The 13115-nt window shown below is 43.3% G+C and overlaps 7 protein-coding genes across 7 annotated transcripts; 3 read left to right on the top strand and 4 right to left on the bottom strand.

Moving 5' to 3' along the window:
* Positions 1-72: 72 nt before the first annotated feature.
* Positions 73-1119, bottom strand: KUCA_T00000007001 (uncharacterized protein; the record flags this gene model as incomplete). Its single annotated transcript, XM_022604503.1, has 1 exon — positions 73-1119. The coding sequence occupies one exon, from the start codon at positions 1117-1119 to the stop codon at positions 73-75; it is 1047 nt and encodes a 348-aa protein (XP_022456065.1).
* A 1241-nt stretch (positions 1120-2360) lies between these two features.
* KUCA_T00000006001 (uncharacterized protein) lies at positions 2361-3914 on the bottom strand (the record flags this gene model as incomplete). The annotated part of the gene is made up of 1 exon (XM_022604502.1): positions 2361-3914. One exon carries the CDS (start codon positions 3912-3914, stop codon positions 2361-2363), a length of 1554 nt encoding a protein of 517 aa, XP_022456064.1.
* A 1443-nt stretch (positions 3915-5357) lies between these two features.
* KUCA_T00000005001 (uncharacterized protein) lies at positions 5358-6122 on the top strand (the record flags this gene model as incomplete). The annotated part of the gene is made up of 1 exon (XM_022604501.1): positions 5358-6122. One exon carries the CDS (start codon positions 5358-5360, stop codon positions 6120-6122), a length of 765 nt encoding a protein of 254 aa, XP_022456063.1.
* A 1718-nt stretch (positions 6123-7840) lies between these two features.
* On the top strand, positions 7841-9469 carry KUCA_T00000004001 (uncharacterized protein; the record flags this gene model as incomplete). The annotated part of the gene is made up of 1 exon (XM_022604500.1): positions 7841-9469. One exon carries the CDS (start codon positions 7841-7843, stop codon positions 9467-9469), a length of 1629 nt encoding a protein of 542 aa, XP_022456062.1.
* A 415-nt stretch (positions 9470-9884) lies between these two features.
* On the bottom strand, positions 9885-10151 carry KUCA_T00000003001 (uncharacterized protein; the record flags this gene model as incomplete). Its single annotated transcript, XM_022604499.1, has 1 exon — positions 9885-10151. One exon carries the CDS (start codon positions 10149-10151, stop codon positions 9885-9887), a length of 267 nt encoding a protein of 88 aa, XP_022456061.1.
* Positions 10152-10991: 840 nt separating this feature from the next.
* On the top strand, positions 10992-12047 carry KUCA_T00000002001 (uncharacterized protein; the record flags this gene model as incomplete). Its single annotated transcript, XM_022604498.1, has 1 exon — positions 10992-12047. The coding sequence occupies one exon, from the start codon at positions 10992-10994 to the stop codon at positions 12045-12047; it is 1056 nt and encodes a 351-aa protein (XP_022456060.1).
* Positions 12048-12232: 185 nt separating this feature from the next.
* Positions 12233-13102, bottom strand: KUCA_T00000001001 (uncharacterized protein; the record flags this gene model as incomplete). The annotated part of the gene is made up of 1 exon (XM_022604497.1): positions 12233-13102. One exon carries the CDS (start codon positions 13100-13102, stop codon positions 12233-12235), a length of 870 nt encoding a protein of 289 aa, XP_022456059.1.
* Positions 13103-13115: the final 13 nt, after the last annotated feature.

Genomic DNA, 13115 nt, shown 5'->3' with positions numbered 1-13115 from the left:
TAAATCGTCAAAATCACTCGAGGTTTGATTCGTAAGCACCAAGAACCACGAACCAGCGAAGCTCTCTGAAAATCAGACAACTAATTTGAATGCGTTTTCAATATCGTCACTGCCGTTACTTGACTCTGGTTTCATAACCTTGAGAGGATCTTCCAGATCCCTGTACCATCCACAGAACGGTTGGCTGACAGCAACCCCAATGCTCTTGAGAGCCTGAACTGATAGCGACTGGAAGTACTCAAGAGGAGTCTCGAGAAAGATATTGATTTCCTGTCTCAACAAACCTTGAGTCATGAACATGAAGCTCATGTTACGCCATTCGTCTTTCGTGGTGTTTGCGCTGCCTCCATGGAAGCAAGAAGCCAGCATGAAGAAAGCATCGCCCTTCTCGATTTCAGCGTAAACAGCTTCCTCAGGCTTTGGGACACGCTGGTGGTCCCACAGGTGAGAACCTGGAACAAAGCGAGTCGCACCATTAGCCTTAGTGGCTTTGTTGTGTGCTATAGCGCAGGCAATGGCAGTTTCATGGCCGTACTCGTACTTCTCACGGTATTGACAGATATTGTGGTGGATAATGTCATCGCGGTGATAAGGCTGATCTTTGGCACCTGGACCAATACTCAACAAAGTTGAAGAACAGTGCTGTGGTTCGGAGTAAGCTGTAGTAAGCTCATCTCCAATGACGAAGGTATTCTTCTTTCCAATAAAGCGTGCACAAAGCTCCATGAACAATGGGTTGCACATGAAATCTTCAGCAACAGTTTTAGACTTGCAAACAGTAGCAGTGACTCTCAAGGTTTCTTGTGGAAAGAAGTCACCGTTCCAGGTTCTTTTCTTGAAATGCGGGGAGATATCATCCCACATTTTATCAACGATCTCTTCAGATAGATGATTCTTCACGATAGCACCACCGTATATCTCGAGCTTCTCGGCAATCTTATCGACAGTCACGGGCTCAGAAACAGTCAAATCGTCGACTGTGGGTTTCAGAGATCTCTCATCCTTGATTGGGTTCTTGATTTTTGCGGTTTTAACATCTCCCTCAACCGAAAATTCAACGTTTGAAAGGGTGCCACTTGGGGCGAGTTCGGAAAGATCTTTGGGAGGAGGAACAGTCATCTTTGTTGTCGGGGCGGGTCTGCTAAAATCATAACGCTTGGGTTCGGTTTCCAAAGACGGTTGCCGTTGACACTTTATAGTAATGCGTTCTGTTTTCGTGCTTATCAGATATGATGTATGAGGTGCCCAAACACGGCAGTCAGAAGCGTGATATAGCACTGGGCAACAATCCAATATAGAAACTACAAGCTTATCAGCATGCAACCCGATGCCCGAAAGATAAACGCTATATGCCTGCCTGCAGAAAAGAGGAGATTGGGAACGAACTTTGATTCATCTTACCCCCCATTTGGTGGATTTGGCACGCAATAAGCAAGGCAGATTTCACTTATACTTTAAACGATATGGAAATCATGAACGAATAATTGGGAAATATGATCCGTTTTCAAATGCATTTCTTATTGAAGGGCAGAAATCCGTTAAGATACAGGTCGTGGTTTGCTGAATCACGTGCCCCTCCCCTCCTCCCCCACATCTCCGTCAGTTTGGCAAAATGTAGACTGTTGACATCTTTTACCCGCGCATTGGCCAGTCGGTAAAATCATCTACTGTACCCTGTGCAAAGACGTAACTGGCCAAACCTCAAGTCTGAGTCTTGTGATCTACTAATCAACATCAGCTTGAGAATAGTGCTTAATCTATGGTCCAAGTACTCTTTCTCCAGAACCGCAGACCTGGCAGATAGGACGAATCCCATTCCGGAAAGCCGTAACGAGACGCTTTCAAATTTGATAGCGAATATTCGGCCGCACTGCTGATGTCTGGCCTTGATAGCGCCGATAGCGATGGATCAGGGCCTCAAATATCCTCAGCCAAACCAGTAAGATCTATTTTACTGCTCTGCAACTATAGTCACCGGTAAAAACCTGTGAGCTCGACTTCTTACCCGAGTTTAACAATACTCGTCCTCAGGCATGTGACTGTAGATATCGACGATAGTGTAATAATTTGTATATGTCCCGTAGAAAGGGACTAAACTTTGGCGTTTATATGGGATTCTTTAGAAATTCGAGTTTTTGCAAAAAAGTTCCCAAGATAATCTGTGATAATTCTGAAAATAATGATTAAGTCATCTCTTGTGGTGAACATTTCGATTGACAACGGCAGGGCCTATGATTATGAAGATGAAACTAGAAATGCCAAGTTTTGTATTATTAGGTATATAACAGTGTTGTTATCATTTGAAAAGATCACTAGTCTGCATCTAGGCCAAACATGATGTCATAAACTGTGCCTGTGAATCATTTGACAAGCGCTTCCTCACGAAGTCTGTTGATTTTTCCAAAATTCATTGCTGGCCCCTGATATGTTTTTCTGAGTCCACAAAACCAACCAAATACCAGTATAATAGCTATACCGACACAGGTAACAGAGACCCAGTTCATGTTTGGAAGAGTAATGTCTTTGTACGTTGGATAACAAAAGATCACCCCAAACAACAGAGTAAGCAGGACTGACGAGATGTTCACGAAATGGCCGAAGTAGTACCCAAGATCAAGATATCTTGGTGGAAGGATGCTTCTCCCTCTTACTAGTAGTGTTGCTTGCGGGAGAGTGTATGAGACCATGCAGAAGAGAGAGAGAGAGTTCACCGCAGCAACGAAAGCGGCCGACGATCCCAACTGGGCTAGGCCGTACAGGAAAACAAAGGCACCTTGCAGGAGCATTGCATTAATTGGAACCCTCCACTTAGTGTCAATTTTTCCAAAAAAGTTTGGAAAAGGCATACCTCCATCTCTTGCCAGAGCGGCACTAGATCTTGAGTTCACTTCTTGAGAGCCGATAGCACCACCAAACATTGTGACCATAATAAGGAAGGTACAGAAAATTGTGAGGCCAATGCTTCCGGTTGCAGAATAGTAAACTTCCACAATTGGGAAGGATGATGTCATGACGGATTCAAGATCTTTCGCGCAGTAAGCAACGACGATCGAGAAAGGCCAACCAGTGAGGAAACCAAGGATTGGTGGAAGAATCATAGCAAGAGGAACCTTTCTGCCTGGTAAATCTATTTCATCTGTCAAATGAGAAGCACCGTCTGCTCCCAACAAACCGAAGCATGCATTAGCAACTCCAAGAAGAAACGTTAGACCATTAGAACTCCACCCCGTTGAGTTCGTATAATCAGTCCAAACGAAAGAGTTTGATCTAAATCCCGCTTTGTGACAGATTAACATTGACAAACCTGACACAATCAAACCAATAACTGAAACCATCATGATCAAGTTGTTTACCTGTGCAAGCCATTTAGAAGCAAACACGTTGACTGAAGTGCACGCCACATAGAATAGAAGGTACAGGAGATACAGTTGCCATTCCGTGGCAACAAAATCAGGATTTTTCATCGAAGCCATGTTGAAGACAAAGCCAGCACAAGCCTGACACAAAGAGCATGCAGCAAACCATGATGCGACTGTTAATGACCAGCCACAGAAAAATGATAGGAAAACTTTACAATTGTCTGGCGCAACCATATAAACCCAGTGATATTGGCCACCAGTAGAAGGATATGCTGATGCAAGCTCAGCCATACCAATCGCAACAAGAGTGAGGTAGATTGCAGCAACAGGCAAGGTCCATACAACAGCTGGTGCACCACCGTAAATGAAACTGGCAGCAACGGAGGAGCCATAACCAGCCCATGTGGCCGTAACTGAAAAACCTACGCTGATCAAAGAGAACGTACTAAACTGCACTCTTAGTTTTTCAGTTTCATCATGAAAGTACTCCGGCGATCCTGAGCCAAGTGCTTCCAATTCAACATTGATACTTGTCTTTGCTTCTGCTGTAGACATTTTTTAGCTTTGATATACTATCAAACCCTGCCAAAAAATGTTACATAGACCCAATGGGAAGATCAAGTCATTCTTAAGGAGACAAAAACTGGGTTTTCTCATCTACAAATCAAAATCTGAAGATTAACTGTAGAGATAAGAAGAAGAATATAATTTGATTTGGCAAGCAATAACGAGCTTTACCCAAATCGGCGGATGGGTTGCCTAATTGGTAAATCTCCTATCGATTGCACTCTCTGTCGGGGTTTCGATCTGTTATCTCCGAATCACAACGGTGCCCTTCACTGCGATACCGTTCCTGTGCTTTCCTAAAGTCCATTCATTGGAGCGAGAGGTTAAAGAGCTGAACCTGATGTGGTTCTCACGGGACTTCGGTCTTTGAAGGGCACGTCATAGCCGATCTATGGCTCAAGGTCCGCTGTCCGCATCATATAGGAGGGGAAGGTGCAGAAATGGACTCTGCTCCTCGCCTGCACCCAAATCACGTTTCTGGAGGAATTTCGAACTGCTGAACTAAACAATTATGGCGTTATGTGATAAGGGAGGTGTCAGTTTTGAGAAGTGACCCCAATCTGGGCCATCTAATCGGTGAGAATGATTCCACAAGAGCACAATATTATCTCATGGTTCGAATATTTGCGGATCAGGACAACAGAGAGACAGATAATCCGACGAGGAGGGACCTCTTGAGTTTCGTTTTTGACAATTTTCATTAAGCAGATTTATTTTGGGACTTCGGTTGTTTGTTCTTGCTGGATCTTTTCAAGGCTGTGCAGTGCAATGGGTTTTTATTATCTGCATGAGTCTCCTTTGGAAAATACTTGTTTGGCCACTTTCATTCGGATGAATAACGCCTGTACTGGATTTTGTTGACAATTCCTAAGGTTTGAACATCCGATTTGTAATAAATTATATGGGTAAAATTTCGAATAATTGTTCAAATGTCGTTATGAGCTTGATTTTAAATTTGCGTATCTAATCCGAATCAACGTTTTTCAGATTTGTCAATTTTTGTGGCTCACACATACCATCTATCTCTCTCCATCCATGCAGATCTTCAAACTTTAAACAAAAAAATGAATCGTATAATAATCGGCCAGCTTTTACAAATCAGCATTTAACTCATCACCATAGGTACTATTCAACCCATTATTCAGACGGAGCCGAAAGCTTATCTAAAGAGACTCATGCCGATGAGCTACACAGCCGTGAATAAATCCATCTCGTTCTAATCTCGTTACCAGTTGCCTATTACAGAAAGTCATAATCTTATCGCTCATGCGAAAGCAGCATCCCTGATTCGAACCAGCTGAACCTAGGTTCGTGATAAGGCCATACAAAGGCGGAGCCAGAGATACTATATATAAAGGCTCGGGATTTCCCCCTACCTCGTCGATTGTTCGCCCTCCCGGTGGTTCCTCCAAGCAGATCAAGCAAATTGAGATGACCAAGCTCCTCGAGAACAGAAACGCAATTGTGACAGGTGCTTCTCGTGGTATCGGTGCTGGCATTGCATACGCTCTAGCTAAAAACGGTGCCAATGTTATCATCACCTACGTAGCTTCTGCTAGCAAGGCCGAAGACCTAGCCAAGAAGATCATAGCTGAGTTTGGCGTTGAGGCATACGCCATCAAGTCTGACGCCAGCCAATACGATGCTGCCGAGAAGCTGGTCGCAGAAGCGACAAAGCTTTGGAAGAACATTGATATCATTGTGAATAATGCAGGCATTGATGACGAATGTTTGATTGATGACCTCACAGTTGAAGGATTTCACAAAGTTCTGCAGGTGAACACCGTTTACCCAGTTGATTTGGTCAAACTCTGTATTCCATACTTCCGCGAGAGGCCAAGAGTCATCAATATTTCCAGTGTTTTTGGCAGAACTTCGAACTCATATAACGGTGCCTACTCTGCTTCAAAGGCCGCATTGGAAAATGTGACCAAAACTCTTGCTATTGAGTATGGCCAAAAGTACGGGCTGACAGCTAATGCTCTGTCTGTTGGTTCAACGGCAACCGATATGTGGTACAGCGCTACGCCCGAGATTCTTGAGACATTCGATCCAATAATCAAGGCCACTCCTGCCGCGGCAAGAATTGGACAGCCTGAAGACATCGCCGACATTGCTGTCTTCTTAGCCGGAGAGAGTTCAAGATGGGTTACGGGTTCAACCATCTGCGCTAATGGCGGTATGCTATTCATCTGATATTTGATAGAAACAATGATATAACAATTAACCTTCTTCTCTTTATAATTCGACATACTTGCAAAAGCTTAAGTTCTTGGATTTACCACGCCCTTTTGTAGTTCACAAGCTGATGTGGCTGTCATTTACCATGTTTCGATTTCCAGTTGTGTGCTGGTGAGGAGTTGCTATGGCCTGGCAGTGGTCTAGTTCAACTTTTTGGATGCCACTTCGTTCTCCATCTTCTCTGCCTCGCCATACAACTTCTCACCTTCCATGGTTGAAGTGACCAACATTTCCCCCCATCTCTCCCCTTTTACTTCTGTCGAAACGTGGACAATAGACTGAGGCTCTATATTGCCAAGAAAATGAACGGAGTTTACGAGCCCGAGGGCCGATTGTGAATGGCCAGGGTAAATTTGAGGAAGTCATCGTGGCATCCTTTGCGATGTGACTTCTTTTACATTTCGAGAAATAGGAAAGCTGAGGTTTATATAATTAAGCTGAAATACAATTCTTTCACCCAAGCCACTACTAACCTGAATAACAGTACGGATAGAAGTTGTGCCTAAGTATAGGATGTCCATCGTATTCACATGGGAGCTTGTTGAAGGCAGGGCATTCGGGAGGGGATCTTGTAACGGTAATTAATATCAAAAGAATGAATATTGATACTCTTCATGCGCAATTGCTAACCTATGAAGATATGGTGCACAATCGTGTACCCACCAATATTGGGGGGTATGTTTGATATACATTTAACCCGAACCCGCGTTATCTATAACTTAATGCCATTTTCGTGAGATCCATTGGGCGTACACTGCACACTACCTGCTATTAATTTTTTATTGCATGCATTACCCCACATTTTTCGGGGTGCCAGCCGTTTATTAAGTCTTTTCCCCCCAATAACCCTCCTTACTTCCGTATTGTGTAAACTGGAAAACTCAATAACTGTCCAAGGCAAAGTTTCGGGTCATCATTTGACCGCTAGAACGATGTTGTTGCAGCCTGAATTTGGATTGTTTTCTCGGCGGAATAAAAGTCGATTTCGACACGCGCAACCGCAAAGGCATGCACGTTTGAGGTAAAAAGTTTGAGACTAGGCCATTTACCACACGATTGGTGGATTTATGCCTTGATGCATCTATATTGTCTAACCTGAATGGGTTATGTAGAATAAAATCTAGTGACTAAAAATACAAGCTCCACGCTACCACAGTAATACAAATCCAAAGGCGTTGTTCTAGGTTTACTTGGCGCGTGATGTCCTTCCCCGAATTTTCATGGGTTGAAGACAGGAAATTAAGAAACATAGAGAATAACGGCAAGGATTTGGAAGCACATCACTCTTTCCCCCGAATTTGATTAGGCAAAGACCCTTAGATGTCCGACATGCTATTATTCTGCCGAGCTCACCAAGGAAGCCCGGTCATAGCGCGAACTTGCATATATTGGGGGTTGGGAAATATTATTTTGAACAGAAAAGAATAACAAATACAAGATACATTGAGCCTGAAGGTGGAATTGTGTTTTAGTGAATTTCCGGTTGCCATGACCGTAAAAACTCATTTATGAGCAGCTTGATTTCCCCGCAATTACAGCATTATTGCAAATATATGTTACTTACTTTATATAAGGATATATACTGGGGCGCTCCTCCTCCACATGAAGAGGCCGAAATACAAAAAAGTATTGTGTAACATCTGCAGTTCGTGTTACTTGCTGAACATTCGATTATGCAGGAAGATACTGAGGCTGTCCCGGATGTCATGAGTCCTTCAGCTACCAACGATTATACTACTCTTGAGACTGCCGCACATGCTCAACAAAAAATTGAGCATCAGCTCACTAGATGGCAGGCAATGAAGACATATCCCAAGGCTACTGCTTGGATTCTGTTCAACGTTTGGGTTATGATTTTGGTAGGCTACGAAAATCAGGCTGGTGGTATCGTGATCTCAATTCCCCAATTCAGAAAAGATTTTGGATACTTCTATGAGGGTACCTATGTTCTTGACGCAACCTGGCAATCGATGATGTCCGGCATTCCCACAGCAGCAATGGCAATCTCCGGTTTTGGGGTATCATACTTTGCTGACAAATTTGGAAGAAAATACATCCTGATTTTGATGTTGGCCATCACAATTCCATCCATTGCCATGGAATATGTTGCTACTGATATTCGTCTTTTTATCGCGGGTAAATCGGTGAATGCATTATGTTTGGGATGTTTCAGCACTCTGTGTCTCACTTACGTCTCCGAAATCTCTCCAATGGCCCTCAGAGGCTGGGCTGTTGCTTCATGCACCTTGTCGATGAGTATTGGACCTTTTGTGTGCTATCTCATTAATAACACCACGGCAACATATACTACAAGAATGGCATATAGGGCTGTGTTCATTCCACAGTGGGTGTTTTCTGTTTCATGTCTTTGCTTAGCTCCATTATTACCAGAGTCACCCTATTACCACATTAAGCAGGGCCAAACTGAAAAAGCCTTGAACTCTTTGAAAAAACTATACAATTCAACACAGGCTCAACAGCAGTTTGCGCTGATGAAGGTCACTTATGACGAGTTGCAGTTAATCACTCAATCATCCACATATCTGGATTGCTTTAAAAAGAAGGATATCAAGAGAACTTTTCTGGTCCTATTTGGTATGTGGACAGCACCAATGTGTGGATTGTACTTTGTCGCCTACTACTCAACATATTACTATCAGCTTGCTGGAATGACTACTGAAACCTCATATCAGTTGAGCTGTGGTGCTCAGGCCATGTCGATGGCCGGTGTTATTACATCATGGTTTATTATGGACAGATTTGGTCGGAGACCTTTGATGATGATGGGACTGGGTTCACTGGTGATTCTCAACTTCATTGTTGCCGGAGCTGGAACAAACACGGGAAATCCAGTGGCAATGAAAGTAGCAACTGCCTTCATGTCCATGTATAACTTCTTTTTCAATCTGGGTATGGGTCCAATGCCATCCATCTTGAGTGCTGAAATTTCTTCCGTCAGCTTGAGAGGAAAAACCATCTCGTTGGGTGCTATTCTCAACTTCTCGCTTGCCTGCATGTGGTCTTTTGTTTTGCCCTACATGTTCAACCCAGATAAGGCTAACATGGGATCTAAGATCAACTTCATTTTCGCCGGTATGTCCGTTGTGTCCCTGGTTGTTTTCTACTTCTTTCAGCCCGAAACAGCAGGTAGATCTTTCGAAGAAATCGACGAGATGTACGATAAGAATATTCCTCCACGGCAATGGTCGAGCTATAAGACTGAAAAGCAGACTCTGAGCGAAAAAGGTTTCTTAGACCTCAAGGCCGAAGCTTCTCATATTGAATTTGTGGATGATGACTGATAAGATCGAATGAGCTAGCAGCCTTCTTTCATTCTCGCGTTGAGTTGCCGAGATTAGGTTTTTATCACTTACTCGTGAAACTTCCCCTCTTCTATAATGTTTTTTTAATAATCCGACGGGGGCTTTCTATCCTCATAATCCGACGGGGGATGTCGTTCAAGATATAACCGAAGACCTCAGCAGAGGGATGATAGAAAGAATAACCTTTTTGTTTGAACATAATTGGCCGTTTTCCAAATGAGACTGAATTTTCTGCCATACCCATTAGCACGAAGTACAGCAATGACAAAAAACGACTCCACCTCTGGAAAGGCGCCGCCAGTCCCATCAGATGTTTTCCAGAAAGCAGATCCAATCACGAGAGCTTGGAAAATGCCGGAGCATACGGTAGTGACCGCATATCTCTTGTCGCCAACTATGCTCGCCAACGGTGCAGCTGAGTGGCGTAACTAGCGGTATATCTAGATTGAGCTCTGGCAAATATTCCTCTCTCTTGTTTGTGAACAGCCCTCAACGTAGCAACACTTTTTTCAACATCGACTTGAGGTCTTCTGTTGGTTATCTCACGTTTCGAGATGTTCTTTGTAATTTCCCCAATTCTGAAAGGCTTAGATAATACGTCTCCAATGGTTGGCGCAAACGAAGCGACTTCGTCATGACCGTAGACAGTAACATACTGCATTTCTACCCCTAAACTCTTCAACGGCATAACGAAACGGTCTGTCCTTCTGGAAATTGTCTGAAAGACTTTTTGTAACTCAAAGTCATTAGGGTCGATAGTGAGCACGAAGCTGCCTGCACTTGTGCTCAGGGTAGGCTCTCTATGGTCCGCATGGTCTGCATGGGCGCAGATTGATGCCCGTCGCAATGGGTTTCGATCGTCTGCATCTGATAACTTTGGGTGCCGTTTTTTAGTGCGACAACCTCTCTTTGATGAAGTTTCGAAATTTACAATCAATTGTTATGCGACAAGCTTTCGTTAAGTACATTTTGATCTCCCGGATATCCTTTGAAGGGGATGTTTCAACAAGAAAAATCATGAGAAATCATAACTTTCAATATAAGTGTGAACAAATATGTATTGTGAGAATCCACTATCAATAAAAAAATCGAGGAAAATGACTTAAAAGTGATGAGCAGATCCCAGGCAACAAGTCCTTGATTACTCACGAAGTCGCTGCGTTGAAATGGTGGGAGAGCGTTGGTCCTTGAAAAAATAACTGCCACTTAACAACTCTTTGGTCAAACTGTCGAATCCGGCACATCCAATCAATTATAATTGCTAATGGTATAGTCCCTTGATGCAATACTCAATATAGTGATACGAATGTTTATCTACGACGCTCAAGTACATGATAACAGGGGAAGTCCGGACAAGTGGGCCTGCGATTAGGCACGACCGGTTTCATGCAGGCCCTGTAACTACCGGAAAGAGGGAATCCGGCTAATTTTGTTTTACCTTCTATAAAAGCCATGCGTTGCTCCAGGCTTGAAATTTCTATTTACAATATTTGTTGATGACATGTCATTCCCTGGAGATTTTGTTCCGATTTCGGAAAAGTTTGTGAAAGCGGGTTTAGAGCCCGAATACATCGCGTTTTCTGACAAGTTCAATCTCGCATCATTCACTTCCCAAGATATTCCTCTCGACTATTTCAGAGAGGACCCCACCCGTGTCATAATCTTTGAGGGTAAAGAGAAAGTTGAGTTTGATGGCACGGTGAAAGACATCAGGGTTGCCGTTGATGATGGAGAGATAACAGTAAGGTGCTACATTCCGAAGAACGCAATGAACGAACCAGAGCCAAGACCAGCGTATATAGACTTCCATGGCGGAGGTTACGTTCTTGGCTGTCTTGAAAATGACGACAACTACTGCAAGCGTGTCTGCAATGAAACAGGTGCTGTATCGTTTAATGTTGATTATAGGCTAGCACCTGAGTTTCCTTTTCCAGCCGGTATTGAAGACTCGTGGGCCGCCGTCAAGTACATCATCGATCATGCTGAAGAACTAAAAGTCGACAAATCTAAAATCGCCATAGGTGGGTATTCAGCAGGTGCAGTATTTACTGGAGTGATGTGCCACAGAGCGAGAGATGCAGGTATAAAAATTTGTCTTCAAGTGTTAGGCGTGCCATGCTGTGATACCAGGTCCATCACTCCTGATGGGACTAGAGTTGAACCAGATTGTCCATATCAAAGCTGGAAAGACAACCGTGATAATCCCGACTTATCATTCCGGATGATATCATGGTTTCAGTCCCAATACCTGGGAAATCCCAGACCTGCTGAGTTTGATAACAACCCAGAGGTGAACATGATCCTATACTCGAACTTCAAAGATATAGCTCCTGCAATCGTTATTACAGCTCAGTTTGACGTTTTTCGGGATGAAGGTGAACTATATGCTCATAAGCTTCAGGAAAATGGTGTTGACTGCACACTTGTAAGAATGCCAGGTGCCGTTCATTCACATATGGAATTTGACGGAGTTCTTGGAAGCGGCAAGAAGTATAATGAGCTCTCCATTGGGGCCATGAAGGCAGCATTCAGGAAAGCTGGATATGCAATATGCTGAAAGGGCCTCTTGGATTGGACTCTTCCATGGTTTTCCAAAGTGAAATATCTTCAAATTGTGTAGCAGGGCAACAGATATATTATATTAGGTTTGTGTTTTGAAGATGCTGACATTAACGACCGATAATATTAGTAAATCCGTAAAGTCTTCAAGTAGTTTTCCAGCAATGAATCACCGCTTTTCACTCAAGAGAGGAGAATAGTTGGATCCAGCTCCCTAACAACACTTATCCAGCTCACGTTGTTATCGTGTTTCCTTCTTTCCCATACTGCAAAAATAATGTGTATTGCTCTTTCCAAACTTGTTCCTGTGTACAACTGGAACGATTCTAGATATATCTGGAGCACCCGCTGCGCTTCTCCGGAGGTCGCTTCACAAGCAATAACGAAGACTGGCCACAGTAATCCAACTCCATCAAATTCATTTGTAATTTCATGGTCAATCTTGAGGTGGTATACGCCAGTATTCACGATGTCCTGCAACTCAAATGGACTCTGTTTTTTAGCTTCCCTCTCAAACAGCAATCTCATTGCAGTATGAAATATCATTGACTGGTTGTGAACAATCAATCCGTTTTGTGAGTCAAAGTATTCTCGCATCTTTCCAGGTTCACAAGCATCGATATCCATCTGAATAGCATCAATCGTTTTCACAGTCTCACCAAGCTGAAGGTATTTCACGACCTCTGCCAAGCAGGTAATCATGCTCTCAGTGACACCTAGATTGCGGTATATCAGCGACTGCATTTCCTGATCAGTAGAAAACTGTATGCAATCCAAATCTACTACAGAGATATACTTGTTGCAAACGTCATCATCATACACATAAAGCGTACTGAACAGATACGTCAGCTTGGTTAGTTGTGCAAAATAAACAGATGGGTCAAGGTTTTGATCCCCGTTTCCCAGCTTCTTCATTGTCTGTAGCATCGACAATGCTCCTCTGAAATGAATCTGCCACTCTTTTGTGTTGTAGAATATATCGATGGTGAGTAAAAACAGCATTGAGGCTGCCAGGAGCCCCAACTCTCTGGGAAGGTATGTTTCTTTGCGCATATAGCATATAGAC

Source organism: Kuraishia capsulata, genomic scaffold (assembly GCF_000576695.1).
Source record: "Kuraishia capsulata CBS 1993 genomic scaffold, Kuraishia_capsulata_scaffold_1, whole genome shotgun sequence".
Lineage (NCBI taxonomy): Eukaryota > Fungi > Ascomycota > Pichiomycetes > Pichiales > Pichiaceae > Kuraishia > Kuraishia capsulata.
The sequence above is the reverse complement of the archived record's forward strand: the minus strand, read 5'-3'. Positions and strand labels throughout refer to the sequence as shown.